The following is a 19,574-nucleotide window of genomic DNA, read 5'->3' on the forward strand; positions in this document are numbered from 1 at the left end:
TCAGAAAATTTTAGGGACAAGTTGGAAAACTTGATCCGTCAGATACTCCGACGGAAACAGTCCGATGGAGATTATCCGACAAAACCGTCCGATAGGACACATTTCGTCGGAATCTCCGACCGTGTGTACAAGGGCTAAGATTCGGTTTTTAAATTATTATTTCATTTATTAAAGGAAAAAAAGCTGTTCAAACCTGCCTGGGCATATGTGAAAAAGTAATTGCCCCCTCCCATGCTGAATGATGAATGAACTGTGATTAACGAAAGAGCCAACTTCCCTAAACTATGAACCTTGCTAGAAGATATAAATTGGGATAAAAGCTTAGGAACAAAGAACACGAAGGAGAGATGGATTTGCTTTAAGAGCATATTAACCACTTCAGCCCCGGAAGAATTTACCCCCTTCCTAACCAGAGAACTTTTAGCGATTTGGGAATGCCTAATTTTAACTGACAATTGCGTGGTGGTGCAATGTTGCACCCAAACAAAATTGGCATCCTTTTTTCCCCACAAATAGAGCTTTCTTTTGATGGTATTTGATCATCTCTGCGGTTTTTATTTTTTTATGCTATAAACAAAAAAAAAGCAACAATTTTGAAAAAAAAAAAGGCAATATTTTAACTTTTTGCTATAAAAAATATCCCCCAAAAATATATTAAAAAAAATAAATTTTTATTCATTTAACGCCAATATGCATTTGTGTACATATTTTTGGTAAAAAAAAAAAAAATAAGCTTATATTGATTGGTTTGCGCAAAAGTTATAGCATCTGCAAAATAGGGGATAGATTTATGGCATTTTTATTCACTTTTTTTTTTATTAGTGAGACCCCTTTCACACTGATGCGCTACAGTGCTAAAAATAGTGCCTGTAAAGCGCCGCTCCTGTCTCTCCAGTGTGAAAGCCCTAGTGCATTCACACTGGAACAGTGCGCTTGCAGGACGTTAAAAAAAAACTTTTGCAAGCAGGATCTTTGGATTGGTGTATACACTGCTCCTAAACCGCTCCTGCCCATTGAAAGTGAATGGGCAGCACGGCTATACCGCCGGCATAGCACTGCTGCAGCAGCGCTTTGCGGTGGTTTTAACCCTTTCTCGGCTGCTAGCGGGGGTAAAAGCGCCCCGCTAGTGGCCGAATAGCGCCGCAACATTGACGGTGAAGCACCGCTAAAAATAGCACCGCTTTACCGTCTACGCACCCACCGTCCCAGTGTGAAAGGGGCTTAATGGCGGCGTTCCACAATTTTTATAGTGACTGCAACATTAGGGCGGACACTTTGGATACTTTTGATTACTCAAAAGCTACTATTTTGGGAACATTGTCATTTATACAGCAATCAGTGATGTAAAAATGTACTGATTACTGTATAAATGACACTGGCAGGGAAGGGGTTAAAGGGGACAATCAAGGGACTAATGTGTCCTAGGGAGTGACTAATTGTGGGGTGGATGGGCTTCCTAGGACATGACAGATTACTGCTCCTGATGACAGGGAGCAGTAGATCTCTGTCATGTCACTAGGAAGAACGGGGAAATGTCTTGTTTACTTGGGCATCTCCCCGTTCTGCCGCTCTGAGACACGATCGCGAGACGTCTAGTCTGCGGAGCACGCGTGCCCACGGTGTGCCGATGTATATCGTCATGCACTGGTCGGCAAGCGGTTCATTTAGGGCATTAGCCAGTGCATCAATCTGTGGATAATACATTTAAAAGAGTGAACCAAGATCCTGGATGGCTTAACGCCAATGTAAAAATGCATATAAAAGAAAAAGAGAAGGCCTTCAAAAAATCCAAGGTTGAGGGATCATCATCAGCATTCAGACTTTATAAAAAATGCAACAATAAATGTAAGGGCACAATTAGGGTGGCTAAGATAGAACATGGAATACACATGGCGAACAAAAAAAATCCCAAGAAATTCTTTAAGTATGTAAACAGTAAAATAGGAGGACAGACCACATTGACCCCATAAAGAATGAGGAAGGACATCTGGTTACAAAGGATGGGGAGATGGCGAAGGTATTGAATTTATTCTTCTCCTCAGTCTTCACAAGGGATTCGGGGGGCCTTCAGTAAACAAAACTGCAGTGTTTATCCTCGTGACACATCACAGGAAGTACCCTCATGGCTAACAAAGGGCAGAATTAGACTTGGGAAACTTAACATTAATAAATCACCGAGATCAGATGGCTTGCACCCGAGGGTACTTAGGGAACTCAGTCAAGAAATTGCCAGACCATTGTTCCTAATTTTTACTAACAGTCTATTGACTGGAATGGTACCAGCATATTGAAGAAAAGCCAATGTAGCACCAATATTTAAAAAGGGCCCAAAATACATCCCTGGGAATTACAGACCAGTTAGCCATAATGTCAATAGTATGCAAGCTCTTGGAGGGGATGATAAGGGATTATATACAAGATTTTAGTAATGAAAACGGTATCATTAGCAGTAATCAGCATGGATTTATGAAGAATCGTTCTTGCCAAACCAATTTATTACCTTCTATGAGGAGGTGAGTTGATAGCTAGATAAAGGAAGGCCCATAGACGTGGTGTACTTGGATATGAACCTGCATTTGACACAGTTCCCCATAAATGTTTACTGTACAAAATAAGGTCCGTTGGCGTGGACCATAGGGTGAGTACATGGATTGAAAACTGTCTACAAGGGCGAGTTCAGAGGGTGGTAATAAATGGGAAATACTCGGAATGGTCAGGCGAGGGTTCTGTGCTGGGACCAATCCTATTTAATTTGTTCATAAACGACCTGGAGCATGGGGTAAACAGTTCAATTTCTGTATTTGTGGATGATACTAAGCAAAGCAGGGCAATAACTTCTCTGCAGGATGTGAAAACCTTGCAAGAAGATCTGAACAATTTAATGGGGTGGACAACTACATGGCAAATGAGGTTTAATGTATAAAAATGTTTTAAATAATGCATTTGGGTGGCAAAAATATTAGGGCTGTTACTGATTAAAATTTCCGTGTTCGATTAATCGATTTTTTTAATCGATTAATCGACTAATTTTAATTAATTATAACGCACATACAGATCCAACAACTTTTAGCTGATCTCCTTGCATTGCAACTCTGCATTAGTCAGTGGTAAATGTGGTATACACTATATACAATCAACTGACACTAGTTGGTTTCCACAATCCATGACTTAACTTCACAGTTCACACAAATATGTTTTAAATTCATACTGTAGCACTGACATAAGTATTTTTTTTCCACAGTAGTGTGGCAATCCCTTCACCTCCAGTCTAACTAATCACTCTCACCTTATGGCATGGACCCCTGTGCAAACAGCGGGTCATGTAAGCGGATAACAAAAAGGTTAACACGGACCATAAACTTCTCTCACGTTTTCTTGGATCTCAGCAAGGATGTCAGGTCATGGGTAGAAATAAAAGATCTAAGTGCTCACCGCTTAAGTATAAGATTAAATTTTTGTGTTCAAACACAAATTACTCACATAAAGATGATAAGAACACAGTATGTAAAGCCGACAATCGTGTTTAATTACGTAGGGCAGCAGCGAGTGATGTCATACATAGCTCCTCCCCTGTACGCGTTATGTTCAATCAGAACTTCAGCGTCACCGGACTTCTCTGACCTTCCCTTTGTTAGCAGACGGAGGCACTTGGGGAAGGGGGGAGGAGTCCAGTGACGTCGCTGTCCGTGACGTCACCCGATCTCCCACGGAACTCCCTGAAGACCAGGAAGGCGGCAGAGAAGCGAGTACCGATCAAAAGAATTTTGATCGATCAAAAAAAAATTCATCAAGGAATTAATCTTTAATTTCCACAAATATGAATGCAATCTATACACTAGGGGGAGAACCTCTGGGGGAATCTAGGATAGAAAAGGACCTGGGGGTCCTAGTGGATGATAGGCTCAGCAATGGTATGCAATGACAAGCTGCTGCTAACAAAGCAAACAGAATATTGGAATGCATTAAAAAAGGGATTAACTCTAGGTATACAAAGTACAAAGAAGGGCAACAAAGTTAATAAAGGGTCTAGAGGCCATTAGTTATGTAGAAATGTTGCGAGCACTGAACTTCTAATTCTCTCTGGAGAAGAGACGCCTGAGAGGGGATATGATTTCAATTTACAAATACCATACTGATGACCCCACAATAGGGATAAAACTTGTTTGCATGAAGGGAGTTAACAAGACACGTGGCCACTCATTAAAATGAGAAGAAAAGAGGTTTAACCTTAAAATACATACAGGGTTCTTTACTGTAAGCCCTTGTAGACACGGTTGGACATTCCGACAACAACATCCGTCTGATTTTTTCAGACGGGTTTTGTCCGAAACTGGTGTTGCATACACACAGTAGGACAAAGTTGTCAGAAAATCCAATCATTCAGAATGTGATGACGTTTGTTCATTGCAACGGGACTACGTTGCGGCTAGTAGCCAATAGCTTTGGTTTCATAATATGATCTGAGCATGTGTGGCACTTTGTCCGATCGTTTGTAGAGAATTCCGATCCGACAAAGTCCGATCGGACCATGTTGTCGGAAAATTTCATATCCAGCTCTCAAACTTTGTTGGGCGGACATTCCGATGGAAAAAGTCAGATGAAGCCCACACACAGTCGGATTATCCGACAACACGGTCCGATCAGACATTTTCCGTCAGAATTTCCTACCGTGTGTACAAGGGCTAAGAGCGGCAATGTGGAATTCTCTTCCACAGGCGGTGGTCTCAGCAGGGGGCATTGTTATTTTAAAAAAAACTATTAGCTAAGCACCCGAACGACCGCAACATACGGGATATACAATGTAATACAGACATATAATCACACACATCTGATGGACTTGTGTCTTTTTTCAACCTCACCTACTATTTAACTATGTAACCACAATTTATGGAAAGCAGAGGTAAATTTCACTTGCCACACCCATGCCTGATTACTGCCAGAGCTGTTGAATTAAATCACATAAATAGAAGCTGTCTGGCAAAGTAAAGCACGCTAACAGATAACAAAAAGACACACATCATGCCACAATCTAAAAAAATTAAAGAACAGATTAGAAACAAAGTAATGTACATGTATCGGTCTAGGAAACGTTTCAAAGCCATTTCTAAGGCTTTGGAACTTCAGTGAACCACGGGGAGAGCCATTATCCACAAATGGAGATAACTTGGAACAGTGGTGAACCTTCCCAGGAGTGGCCAGCCTACAAAAGTTATTCCAAGAGCATGACAATGACTCATCCAGGAGGTCATAAAAGAACCCAGAACAACATCTAAAGAACTGCATGCCTCACTTGCCTCAGGTAAGATCAGTGTTCGTGATTCAACAATAACAAAAAGGCTGGGCAAAAATCACATCCATGGGAGAGTTTCAAGGCCAAAGCCACTGCTGACCATAAAGAACACAAAGGCTCACCTCACGTTTACTAAAAAACATCTTGATTATCCCTATGACTTTTAGGCAAATATTCTGTGGACTGATGAGACAAAAATTTAACTTTACATCTGGCATAAAACTAATACAGCATTTCATAACAAGATCATCATACCAACAGTCAGTTATGGTGTGGGGCTGCTTTGCAGCTTCAGGACCTGGACAACTTACCATAATTGATGGAACAAAGAATTCTCAGCCCTACCAAAAAAATCCTAAAGGAGAATGTCCGGCCATCAGTTTATGACCTCAAGCTCAAGTGCACTTGGGTTATGCAGCAGGACAATGAGGCAAACACAACAGCAAGTCCACCTCCAAATGGTTCGAACAAAGCAAAATTTAGGTATTCAAGTGGTCTAGTCAAGGCCCGGACTTAAATCCAAATAGTGATGCTGTATCATGACCTTACACAGGCTGTTCATGCTGAAAAACCCTTCAATGTGGTTGAATTAAAACAATTCCGGAAAGAAGAGTGGACCAAAATTGCTCCACAGCAATGTGAAAGTCATTGCCAGTTATCGCAAATGCTTGATTGCAGTTGTTGCTGCCAAGGGTGGCACAACCAGTTGTTAGGTTTAGGGGGCAATTGCTTTTTCACATAAAGCCAGGCAGGTTTGGAAAGCTTTTTTGACTTAATAAATGAAACCATCATTTAAAAACTGCATTTTGTATTTACTGGGGTTATCTTTGTGTAATGATACATTTTTTATGATGATCTGAGTCATTTAGGTGTGACAAATATGCAAAAAAATCAGAAAGGGGGCAAATATTTTCTCACACAACTGTAACTGCAAATAGCTGTGTTCCAAACATGCAGGAAAGATGGTGTGATTATCCAACTCCACAAGCAATCGCCTCAAGCGATCACCCTATGTGAATCTTACTCACCACTCAAGTAAGTGGTTATGCCTCACAAATAAATGCTCAGCATAAATCGCTCAGAATGCACCACTCCTCTTGAAGAGTCTTCTTTTACACTGATATGAATGATAATCCGGTGGTTCCTCAGATATTGGGCAAAGAAAAAGGAGCTTGCATTGTGTATTAACATAAAAACATTAAAATAAATTCCAGTAACTACTTACAAACATAAAGATGTAAAAAAAAAAAAGCCGGTGGTAAGCAATTTTTTACGGGCAATGGCTGGTGTTGGCACTTTAATCATCATGGCACCATGGTTGATATGGTGTCAGGGTGATGGAAGCGCATTGTTTCTATCGTTACATTCTAATATATAATGAAGTGGTTCAATTCACCATAATGCAGAATCAGTGGGAGCCCTGGGCATGTCACTTGCCACATCTCCTGCCACCAGCTGCAGCGTGTCACCTGCCACCGTCACCTGTCACCAGATGCAGCATGTTACTTGCCACGTCACCTGCCACTAGATGTGGATTTTCACTCGCCATGTTGCCTGCCACAAATGTGGATTGTCACTTGCCACATCACCTGCCACCATTGGCAGACTTCCACGTGAAGTGCCACCATTTGCAGATTGTCACTTGCCATGTCACCTGCCACCTGATGCAGATTGTCACTTGCCACCATTTGCGGATTGTCACTTGCCATGTCACCTGCCGCCATTTACAGATTGTCACTGGCCACGTCACCTGCCACCTGATGCAGATTGTAACTTGCCACATCATCTGCCACCTGAGGATTGTCACTTGCCATGCCAGCCAGCGCCACCAAATGTGCATTGTCGCTTTGGTGGCAGGCTGGCAGCACTGGTCCATTTAGTGAGGGCAGGAGAGCGAGGATGCGGGGTGGGCAGTGAGAGAAGATGTCATCTCCCTGCTCCACGCCGCACTTCTGACATTGAAGAAGCCCATGTTCTGCCAAAATGAGCACCCACGCTGAGGGCAGAAGATCGCTGATGTGTGGCGGGCAGTGAGAGATGATGCCATCTCTCTGCTCCCAGTGCACATTGCTCCCACATTGAAGAGGCCCAGCTGTGAGGACGGAATAGCGGTGATGTGGAGTGGGTGGAGAGAGATGATGTCATCTCTGCTCGTCCACCCACCTCTCTCCTCTCATCTGCCTCTAATGCTGCATGTCTGCCACAGCCATGACCCACTGGTTAGGCAGGGACCCTGCAGCAAGAGACTTGGGCTATAGGCCCCAGATTTGGGGCTACAGCCCCAATAGAAGCCCCTAGCGACACCACTGCTTTGGACATAGCGACACCACTGCTTTGAACATAGACACGGCCTAAGCATTAATACGGTGTAACTAAAGTAACTTTTCGGGTACTTTACCAATTGTACTTACAGATCTGAAAGTTGCATATGATCACCAAGCTCTTCTTTCACATCATGGACAAGACACTGGACCATATTTCTTGTCACTTTTCTGCTGTCATCTTCCAGCTGCACTTGGTGCCTTATCCACTGCCAGACCTAGAATAGTAAGGAAATTAGAATTTCTTGTATAGAATATTCAAGAATATCTCACTTGTCACATGTACACAATTACGAGAAACCTTCGTTACCCTTGGTAACCACTTCATCTTCACACTGTATAAACTCTTGTATCATTATCTTCATACCACAATGTGTTTTTGTGACCTGACCGTTTCAAACGCTTTACTTGAATAAATTAATAGGATGACATACACAGACAACAGTCCGAAATAAAGTATAGGTTCTATATGGGAACAAACGGAAACAGAAATGTGTGACCAGATATAGGGAAAAACAATCTTATTGCGAGTCTCCACAGTTGTTAATACTTACAGTTGTGCTCATAAGTTTACATACCCTGGCAGAATTTATGATTTCTTGGTAATTTTTCAGAGAATATGAATGATAACACAAAAACTTTTCTTTCACTCATGCTTAGTGTTTGGCTTAAGCCAGGCATGTCCAAAGTCCAGCCCGCGGGCCAATCGCGGCCCGCGTTCCGGTTTCGGACGGCCCGTCTGGTCATGTTCACATATATATCTTTTGTGGCCCCCAACGAATCCCCGATCGCCGGGGGCCATAAAAGATAGATGTGCTGGCTGCCGCCATGGAGGGGGCGGGACGAGTGCCTTGGATACAGGACAGCGTCCTGTGTAAAAGGAAGTCCCGTCCTGCGCTGCCATTGGACAACCGTTTTGTCCATCACAGGAGGCGGGACTTTCAATTAAAGAGGCCGTCGATAGAAACAGGAGTTTCTCCTGTATGTCTGTCGGCGCTCATCCCGCCCCCCTCCCTGTCTCCTCCAAGGCTGCAGAGGACATGAATCAGGCTGCACTGATGGTAATGGTGAGTCTGCATTCATGGAAATGTGTGGGCTGCATTCATGGCAATATGGGGGCTGCATTCATGGCAATATGGGGGCTGCATTCATGGCAATGTGGGGGCTGCATTCATGGCAATATGGGGGCTGCATTCATGGCAATGTGTGGGCTGCATTCATGGCAATATGGGGGCTGCATTCATGGCAATATGGGGGCTGCATTCATGGCAATGTGTGGGCTGCATTCATGGCAATGTGTGGGCTGCATTCATGGCAATGTGTGGGCTGCATTCATGGCAATGTGGGGGCTGCATTCATGGCAATGTGGGGGCTGCATTCCTGGCAATGTGTGGGCTGCATTCCTGGCAATGTGTGGGCTGCATTCCTGGCATTGTGTGGGCTGCATTCATGGCAATGTGGGGGCTGCATTCCTGGCAATGTGGGGGCTGCATTCCTGGCAATGTGGGGGCTGCATTCCTGGCAATGTGTGGGCTGCATTCATTGGGGGCTGCATTCATGGCAATACGCTGGGGGCTGCATTCATGGCAATACGCTGGAGGCTGCATTCATGGCAATGTGGGGGCTGCATTCATGGCAATACGGTGGAGGCTGCATTCTTGGCAATATGCTGGGGGCTGCATTCATGGCAATACGCTGGGGGCTGCATTCATGGCAATACGCTGGGGGCTGCATTCATGGCAATACGCCGGGGGCTGCATTCATGGCAATACGGTGGAGGCTGCATTCATGGCAATACGGTGGAGGCTGCATTCATGGCAATACGGTGCAGGCTGCATTCATGGCAATGCGGTGGAGGCTGCATTCATGGCAATACGGTGGAGGCTGCATTCATGGCAATACGCTGGGGGCTGCATTCATGGCAATACGCTGGGGGCTGCATTCATGGCAATACGCTGGGGGCTGCATTCATGGCAATATGGTGGAGGCTGAATTCATAGCAATACGCTGGGGGCTGCATTCATGGCAATACGCTGGGGGCTGCAGATGGGCACTGACCCTTATTTTGCTTCACATGTCTTTATTTAAAATGTAAGATTTTTATTTTTTTTTTTTTCCTGAGACTTCCTTTTTAAAGTTAAGGTGTGTGGTATAAGCCGATTAAATACAGTATATCCAAATAACACACCCGAGCTCATCTGTTCACCACACACAGCACAAAGGCAAGATAATTCTTGTTGGGCCGTGTATTAGTGCTCGGATGAACACACTTAGACCGAATTTTAATGGTTTAAAGAATGTCAGACAAAATGGTCGGCCCTCGAGCATGTTCACTTCATCAAATCTGGCCCTCTTTGAAAAAAGTTTGGACACCCCTGGCTTAAGCCATTTATTATCAATCAACTGTGTTTACTCTTTTTAAATCCTAAACACAACAGAAACGTCCCAAATGTCCCTGATAAAAAGTTTACATACCCTGATGATTTTGGCCTGATAACATGCAAACAAGTTGACACAAATGGGGTTTGAATGGCTATTAAAGGTAACCATCAGTGATCTGTTTCCTTGTAATTAGTATGTGTGTATAAAAGGTCAATGAGTTTCTGGACTCCTGACAGACCCTTGAATCATTCACCGAGTGCTGCACTGACAGTTCTGGATTCTGAGTCATGGGGAAAGCAACAGAATTGTCAAAGGATTTGCGGGAAAAGGTAGTTGAACTGTATAAAACAGTAAAGGGATATAATTAAGAATGCCAATCAGCAGTGTTCAAACTCTAATCATGAAGTGGAAAATGAGGGGTTCTATTGAAACCAAACCTCGGTCAAGTAGACCAACTGAAATTTCAGACACAACTGCCAGGAAAATTGTTCGAGATGCAAAGAAAACCCCACAAATAACTTCAAGTGAAATACAGGACTCTCTAAAAACACGTGGTGTGGCTGTTTCAAGATACACAATAAGGAGGCACTTGAAGAAAGATGGGCTGCATGGTCGAGTCGCCAGAAGAAAGCCATTACTACACAAATGCCACAAAGTATCCCGCTTACAATCTGCCAAACAGCATAGAGACAAGCCTCAAACCTTCTGACACAAAGTCATTTGGAGTGATGAGACCAAAATTTTTTTTGGCCACAACCATAAACGCTTCATTTGGAGAGGAGTCAACAAGGCCTATGATGAAAGGTACACCATTCCTACTGTGAAACACAGAGGTGGATCGCTGATGTTTTGGGGATGTGTGAGCTACAAAGGCTCAGGAAATTTGGACAAAATTGATGCCAAGTTGAATGCAGTATGTTATCAAAAAATACTGGAGGAAAATTTGCATTCATCAACCAGGAAGCTGCGCATGGGACGTACTTGGACATTCCAATATGTCAATGAATCAAAACACAAGGCCAAGTCGACCTGTCATTGGCAAAAGCTTCTGGAGTGGCCATCTTAGTCTCCTGACCACAATATTATTGAGCCACTCTGGAGGCCTTTTGCCAAGAGGAATGGGCAGCTTTACCATCTGAGAAGATAAAGAGCCTCATCCACAAGTACAATAAAATACTTCAAGCTGTCACTGATTTAAAGGGGGCAATACACGGTATTAACAACTGGGGTATGTAAACTTTTGATCAGGGTCATTTGGGTAGTTTCTGTTGTGATTATGATTTAAAAAGAGTAAACACAGTTGATTGATAATAAAAGAAAATAAAAGTTTTTATGTTCTTATTCATATTCTCTGCAAAATGGCCAAGAAATCATAAATTCTGCCAGGGTATATAAACTTATGAGCACAACTGTACCTTCCATCTCTTGCTGATCTCTTCACTCATTGGAATGAAGAAAGGTAGCCCTGTTTAAACTGTACTGTAAATTCAGACTTAAATCTTACATAGAATTGAGAACTCTCTCTTTCTCTTCTGCCCAACCCCATGTTATAAAGCTGTATGCCTGAGCTGCCAATCACCAGCATGTTTACATAGGAGCAAATAGAGTGAGTTAGATGCCCCCAGACATGAAAGTGCTGGGAATGTCACTTCACTTCCCCAAGTGAGCATAGGAGTGGAAGGGATGTAAGTATACTCTCAGTAGGGGGCATTAAAGTAAATCTCTTGACTATGTAGTCAAAGTACAGTGCCTTGCGAAAGTATTCGGCCCCCTTGAACTTTTCAACCTTTTGCCACATTTCAGGCTTCAAACATAAAGATATAAAATTTTTATTTTTTGTGAAGAATCACCAACAAGTGGGACACAATTGTGAAGTGGAACGAAATCTATTGGATTTTTGAAACTTGTTTAACTAATAAAAAAATGAAAAGTGGGGCGTGCAAAATTATTCGCCCCCCTTGCATTAATACTTTGTAGAGCCACCTTTTGCTGCGATTACAGCTGCAAGTCACTTGGGGTATGTCTCTATCAGTTTTTCATATCGAGAGACTGAAATTCTTGCCCATTCTTCCTTGCAAAACAGCTCGAGCTCAGTGAGGTTGGATGGAGAGCGTTTGTGAACAGCAGTTTTCAGCTCTTTCCACAGATTCTCGATTGGATTCAGGTCTGGACTTTGACTTGGCCATTCTAACACCTGGATACTTTTATTTGTGAACCATTCCTTTGTAGATTTTGCTGTATGTTTGGGATCATTGTCTTGTTGGAAGATAAATCTCCGTCCCAGTTTCAGGTCTTTTGCAGACTCCAACAGGTTTTCATCCAGAATGGTCCTGCATTTGGCTGCATCCATCTTCCCCTCAATTTTAACCATCTTCCCTGTCCCTGTTGAAGAAAAGCAGGCCCAAACCATGATGCTGCCACCACAATGTTTGACAGTGGGGATGGTGTGTTGATGGTGATGAGCTGTGTTGCTTTTACGCCAAACATATCGTTTTGCATTGTGGGCAAAAAGTTTGATTTTGGTTTCATCTGACCAGAGCACCTTCTTCCACATGTTTGGTGTGTCTCCCAGGTGGCTTGTGGCAAACTTTAGACGAGACGTTTTATGGATATCTTTGAGAAATGGCTTTCTTCTTGCCACTCTTCCATAAAGGCCAGATTTGTGCAGTGTACGACTGATTGTTGTCCTATGGACAGACTCTCCCACCTCAGCTGTAGTTCTCTGCAGTTCATCCAGAGTGATCATGGGCCTCTTGGCTGCATCTCTGATCAGTCTTCTCCTTGTCTGAGCTGAAAGTTTAGAGGGACGGCCAGGTCTTGGTAGATTTGCAGTGGTCTGATACTCCTTCCATTTCAAAATGATCGCTTGCACAGTGCTCCTTGGGATGTTTAAAGCTTGGGAAATCTTTTTGTACCCAAATCTGGCTTTAAACTTCTCCACAACAGTATTATGGACCTGCCTGGTGTGTTCCTTGGTCTTCATGATGCTCTCTGCGCTTTCAACAGAACCCTGAGACTATCACAGAGCAGGTGCATTTATACAGAGACTTGATTACACACAGGTGGATTCTATTTATCACCATCAGTCATTTAGGACAACATTGGATCATTCAGAGATCCTCGCTGAACTTCTGGAGTGAGTTTGCTGCACTGAAAGTAAAGGGGCCGAATAATTTTGCACGCACCACTTTTCAGTTTTTTATTTGCTAAAAAAAAATCAAAAATCCAATAGATTTTGTTCCACTTCACAATTGTGTCCCACTTGTTGGTGATTTTTCACAAAAAATAAAAAATGTATATCTTTATGTTTGAAGCCTGAAATGTGGCAAAAGGTTGAAAAGTTCAAGGGGGCCGAATACTTTCGGAAGGCACTGTATATGTTTACTGGTAGAGGATAAATAACCAGCATAAGGGATCCACAGGCACAGCGTATAGTCTCTCTTTGCAATGAATAACTTTATGCTATTACTATACAAGTTGCCGTTGCACAGCCCTGGATGCAGGCTGTCTGCTTCCAAGATTATACAGTGGTACACATGCTTGAGTTTACGCAATCGCTGGTGCCTTGTTTATTAGTGTACACTACAGCCATTCACTGCAATGAGAGGCTGTATGCCAGTGGATCTTATGCACCAGTTATTTACTCTCCATGCAAAATATATGCCCTCTTATGGCCATGCGCATAAAGCCAAACTCTGAGCAACAGAAAAGAATAACTTTGCCGTAGGTCTCCCTGCACTGCAAGAATTAAATGCTTGTTAGTGACGCAGTGATCTATAAACTACGACCCTCCAGCTGTTGTGGAACTACACGTCCCATGAGACATTTACAGACATGACTAGGCATGATAGGAATTGTAGTCCCTGAACAACTGGAGGGCCACAGTTTGGAGACCCCTTGACTAGAGTAAATAATTTAACCCCTGCATTGCATGGAGAGGAGGCACACTGCAGGGATATATTCCAGTTTTAAAGGATAAGTTTGTGTTCAATTTCAAGTCTAGGTGTTAAAGGTTAAATTTCAGGGTTAGGTGAATGGTTTAGTTGTTAACTGTGATGGTTAAGAGTAAGTCCACCCAAAGCAAAACCTTTTTTGGATAAAAGAAAACAAATAGGGAATAGTTAAAACCCCATCTTTTTAGTGCTATTGGGAAGAATTCCTTTCACTTAGGCCTGATTCACACCTATGCATTTTTTGTGCTTTTTGCATTTTGCAGATTTGCATTACAGTCCATTTACCATGGGTTCCTATGGAACATGTTCTGTAGAGCAAATCTGCAAAATGCAAAAAGCACTAAAAATGGGTGTGAATCCAGCCTTACTGTCCTGTAGATACGCAAGGACAAAACAGGAATCATGCCAGAGTGAACTGTTACCGAGCTGTTACAGAGCTGTTACATAGTGAGCTGTTACCAGATAAAGTAAATCCATTAAAAGGATATCCCCTTTGTTCCAGTACTGGTGACAACTATACAATTTAGAATTTATTTTGCATCACTTAAAGTCCTGGTCACCAGCATAAATAGTTAAGGATAATTCTTCCTAGTGGGGACAGAAACAGTCCCTCGCTGCCTTATTTAAAACTCAGAAAGAATAGCTTTAACTCTGCTGCCAGGAGCAGACAGAGATACAGACACAGAGCATGCAGGGAGGAGGGGGTGAGGGGGAGAGAGGCTAGCAGGGAGCAGGTCTGCGTATAATGGAGGAAGGCACTCTGACCACGGTGGTCCGGGCTCCGAAGCCCTGATTTTGGTGGTCAGCGCAGAGAGGGGGATACAGGAAGTGGCAGATCCAGGGAGGTTTTTTACAGTTTAGAGGGGGCAGGTTACACAGCACAAGCACTGTGCTGTTTAATCTGCTTTAACCACTTCCTGCCCAGCCTATAGCAGATTGACGGCTGGGAAGTGCTTCTGTCCTGATTGAGTGTTATATGACGTCCAGCAGGATAACATGAGAGCGCGCTGCGTTTGCGAGTGTGGCTCGTCAGTCTGACATGCAGCATCTCCAATCGTGAGGCTTCTTACCACGTGATCAGCCGGGACCAATCACAGCTGATCATCGTGTGAACCAGGAAGTGCCAGTAAACGACATTCCTCGGTTCGCGCTGGCAGGGAGAGTCAATCAGTGACTGCCCCTGTCAGAGGGGGGGGGGGGCCTGTGCTGATAATAAGCACATTATCAGCACAGCCCCATCAGATGTGCCCATCACCTGGCAATCAGCGCCCAAAAGACTGCCAGTCTGTTCCCCTTTCAAAAAAAATCTCTCAGTGCCCATCACAGTGCCCAGCAGGAACACCTGTCAGTACCTCATTATCAGTCCTGCCCATCAGTGCTGTCAGTGCCAATCAGTCCCGCCTATTAGTGCCCATCAGTGCCACCTGTCAATGCCACATATCAGTGCCACCTATCAGTGCCCATCAATTCTACATATCAGTGCCGCCTCAGTTCCCATCAGTGCCAACTCATCAATGCCCATCAGTGCTGCCTCTTCAGCACCCGTCATTGAAGGAGAAAACAAAATTTTACGACAGAAACTGAGAAAAACATTTTTTTTTTCAAAAATGTTGGTCTTTTTTAGTTTGTTTAGCAAAAAATAAAAACCCCAGAGTTGATTAAATACCACCAAAAGAAAGCTCTATTTGTTGGAAGAAAATGATAAAAATTTAGATTGGGTACAGTGTTACATGACCACACAATTGTCATTCAATATGCGACAGCGCTGAAAGCTGAAAATTGTCCTAGGCAAGAAGGGGCAAAAGTGCCTGGTATTGAAGTGGTTAAGGGATCTGGATCTGTATTTTTTTGGGGGGGTTGACAAACACTTTAAATACATCCCATGTTAAACACATATGCATTAATATACCTGAGATCGAGATATTTCAGCTGTGGCAGAATCCTCAACTTTTCCATTGTAGAAGAAATGGCCATTACCTAAAATAAAAAACACTTAGATCTAATATGCGTGAAAATATATATACAAATGTATAGCAATTCTGTTTCTATTCTATTCAAATATCACTTTTCTGTAACAAAAATAAAGGTATGGAAAACTTGGAAATGGAAAAGATGAATGACAAATGTAAGTAACTGAAAACAAAAAATAACAGGAAATAGTATCAAATATCCATTGATGTGAATCTACAATATACAGTGCCTTGCGAAAGTATTCGGCCCCCTTGAACTTTTCAACCTTTTGCCACATTTCAGGCTTCAAACATAAAGATATAAAATTTGAATTTTTTGTGAAGAATCACCAACAAGTGGGACACAATTGTGAAGTGGAACGAAATCTATTGGATAATTTAAACTTTTTTAGCAAATAAAAAAGTGGTGCGTACAAAATTATTCGGCCCCTTTACTTTCAGTGCAGCAAACTCACTCCAGAAGTTCAGCGAGGATCTCTGAATGTTCCAATGTTGTCCTAAATGACTGATGGTGATAAATAGAATCCACCTGTGTGTAATCAAGTCTCTGTATAAATGCACCTGCTCTGTGATAGTCTCAGGGTTCTGTTGAAAGTGCAGAGAGCATCATGAAGACCAAGGAACACACCAGGCAGGTCCGTAATACTGTTGTGGAGAAGTTTAAAGCCGGATTTGGATACAAAAAGATTTCCCAAGCTTTAAACATCCCAAGGAGCACTGTGCAAGCGATCATTTTGAAATGGAAGGAGTATCAGACCACTGCAAATCTACCAAGACCTGGCCGTCCCTCTAAACTTTCAGCTCAGACAAGGAGAAGACTGATCAGAGATGCAGCCAAGAGGCCCGTGATCACTCTGGATGAACTGCAGAGAACTACAGCTGAGGTAGGAGAGTCTGTCCATAGGACAACAATCAGTCGTACACTGCACAAATCTGGCCTTTATGGAAGAGTGGCAAGAAGAAAGCCATTTCTCAAAGATATCCATAAAACGTCTCGTCTAAAGTTTGCCACAAGCCACCTGGGAGACACACCAAACATGTGGAAGAAGGTGCTCTGGTCAGATGAAACCAAAATCAAACTTTTTGCCCACAATGCAAAACGATATGTTTGGCGTAAAAGCAACACAGCTCATCACCATCAACACACCATCCCCACTGTCAAACATGGTGGTGGCAGCATCATGGTTTGGGCCTGCTTTTCTTCAACAGGGACAGGGAAGATGGTTAAAATTGAGGGGAAGATGGATGCAGCCAAATGCAGGACCATTCTGGATGAAAACCTGTTGGAGTCTGCAAAAGACCTGAAACTGGGATGGAGATTTATCTTCCAACAAGACAATGATCCCAAACATACAGCAAAATCTACAAAGGAATGGTCCACAAATAAACGTATCCAGGTGTTAGAATGGCCAAGTCAAAGTCCAGACCTGAATCCAATCGAGAATCTGTGGAAAGAGCTGAAAACTGCTGTTCACAAACTCTCTCCATCCAACCTCACTGAGCTCGAACTGTTTTGCAAGGAAGAATGGGCAAGAATTTCAGTCTCTCGATGTGCAAAACTGATAGAGACATACCCCAAGTGACTTGCAGCTGTAATCGCAGCAAAAGGTGGCTCTACAAAGTATTAACGCAAGGGGGCCGAATAATTTTGCACGCCCCACTTTTCATTTTTTTATTTGTTAAAAAAGTTTCAAAAATCCAATAGATTTCGTTCCACTTCACAATTGTGTCCCACTTGTTGGTGATTCTTCACAAAAAATAAAAATTTAATATCTTTATGTTTGAAGCCTGAAATGTGGCAAAAGGTTGAAAAGTTCAAGGGGGCCGAATACTTTCGCAGGGCACTGTATATGTAAAGCGCTGCATAAATTGATGGCGCTATATAAGTACCTTAAATAAATAAATTAGGTTAAACAATAGAAATTTTACATGACTGTAGACAAGTACATGTAACAAAGCTGATATGTACAAAAACATTTGCCTTTTACAGGACAGTATATTAAGAAACTTTCCTAGGACCATTATGTACAGTCCATTTAAATAGCATACTGACCGTTATAAAGTACTGTAAAATATTTAATATCTGCTAAACTAAGAAAATGTATAGGAGTTTTTTTTTTCAATAAAACCTGTATTTATTTTTGGTGAGAAGCAGAGAAGTGGGGCAACAAAGAGTTGCTAGAAAACAGATACATCCAAAGCATATTTTTCATCATATATTTCTATATCAAATGTTTGATTTTTAAAGACTTACAGTAGATATAGTTACATAGTTAGTAAGGTTGAATAAAGATACCAGTCCATCCAGTTCAACCTGAGTGAGTGTCTACAATTGTCCCTATCCCTGTACATTGCACACTCATATTGGTCCCGACCAGGGCTGCTAATAGAAATCACGGGACCCCGTACAGCCTACCTGACTGGGCCCATCTCCTCCGAAAATATCAAATTATATTTTTGCTAAAATGCAAGGCTCGTGATGCTATGCTTTGCAGTCATGGTAGAAATGATACCCCTGTTTAACCATACCCATTTAAGTGAATAGTGGCACAAAGGCAATATCTGTACCTGATCGCTCACGGTGTTCATTCTGGGTGGTGTGTCCTCCCACGCTCACCACTCTGAATTGACCCACCTGTGTGCCCTCAGCAGCTTTTGGCAGGAGAGGAGAGGAGGGGAGACAGCAGCACTGCGGGGGGGGGGGGGGCACACAGGGGTCCCAGACAAAAGGGGGTGCAGATACTAGAACCGATCCTCCAGCAGTGCAGCCAGAGGAAGAAAAGAAAATTAGAAGCCAGCAGCACTGCACAAGAGTCACACATATCAGCAATAAGGCAGTACTGCTCCCCGGGTCCCCCTTTTGACGTGATGAGGCCTGGGCCCAGTACAGGAGGGCTGGCTGTACTGCCCTATCAGCTGCCCTGGTCCCTACCCTCAAGGAGCCCATAAGCCAAGGTCCTCATTCATATACTAGCGCCAATTTTGGACAGCAGCCAATTAACCTACCTGCATGTCTTTGGAGTGTGAGAGGAAACCCACACAGGCACAGAGAGAAGATGCAAACTCCAGGCAGGTAGTGTTGTGGTTGGGATTTGAACCAGCGACCCTTTTTACTGCTAGGCAAAATTTCTAACAACTACACCACTGTGCTGCCCAAATATGAGATAGAATATATCCCGGGAGGAGCCAAAGAATCTCTCCCACTGCGATCATACAAAGGATGTGCACAAGGTGGTAATCACTGGATGAGTGCACACACTAGGGTTACACCCCGAGATATACTCTCTCGTGTCTACTGTATGTCTTTATAAATCAAACATTTGATATAGAAATTTATGATGAACAATATGCTTTGGATGTATAGTTTGTATATGTTTTCCTGTTTTCTAGCAATTCTTTCTTACCACTCCTCTGAGCCCTTGAAAAAGCCGTCAAGACGAAATGCTTCAGAATTGTGAAACCCTTCCTAATGTGATATTTCCATGCTCGTTATCTTCTGTCATTTTGGTTGTATTACAATACTTTGTTAATATTATATATACAGAGGGAGGAATCACTACCTTCAGGGGTGGTGGGGTTTGAAAAAATGAGTTGAGATAGACCTCCTTGGTTCTAAGGGATGTTTAACCCTAACATATTTTTATTGAATTTTGTAACA

The 19,574-nt window shown here is 42.9% G+C and overlaps 1 protein-coding gene across 1 annotated transcript in view; it reads right to left on the minus strand.

Moving 5' to 3' along the window:
* The window catches only part of LOC143975011 (uncharacterized), a 76,395-nt gene that overhangs the window by 9,026 nt on the left and 47,795 nt on the right, over positions 1-19,574 (minus strand). Inside the window, exons 13-14 of the mRNA XM_077476923.1 lie at positions 15,856-15,923; positions 7,702-7,829 (exon numbers count right to left, since the gene is read on the minus strand). Of these exons, the coding sequence (XP_077333049.1) occupies positions 7,702-7,829; positions 15,856-15,923 (196 nt within the window). The remainder of the gene's footprint in view (positions 1-7,701; positions 7,830-15,855; positions 15,924-19,574) is intronic.

The sequence above is a fragment of the Lithobates pipiens genome, unplaced genomic scaffold (genome assembly GCF_037356315.1).
Source record: "Lithobates pipiens isolate NorthernLeopardFrog02 unplaced genomic scaffold, aLitPip1_a1.2 Scaffold_13, whole genome shotgun sequence".
NCBI classification, from domain to species: Eukaryota; Metazoa; Chordata; class Amphibia; order Anura; family Ranidae; genus Lithobates; species Lithobates pipiens.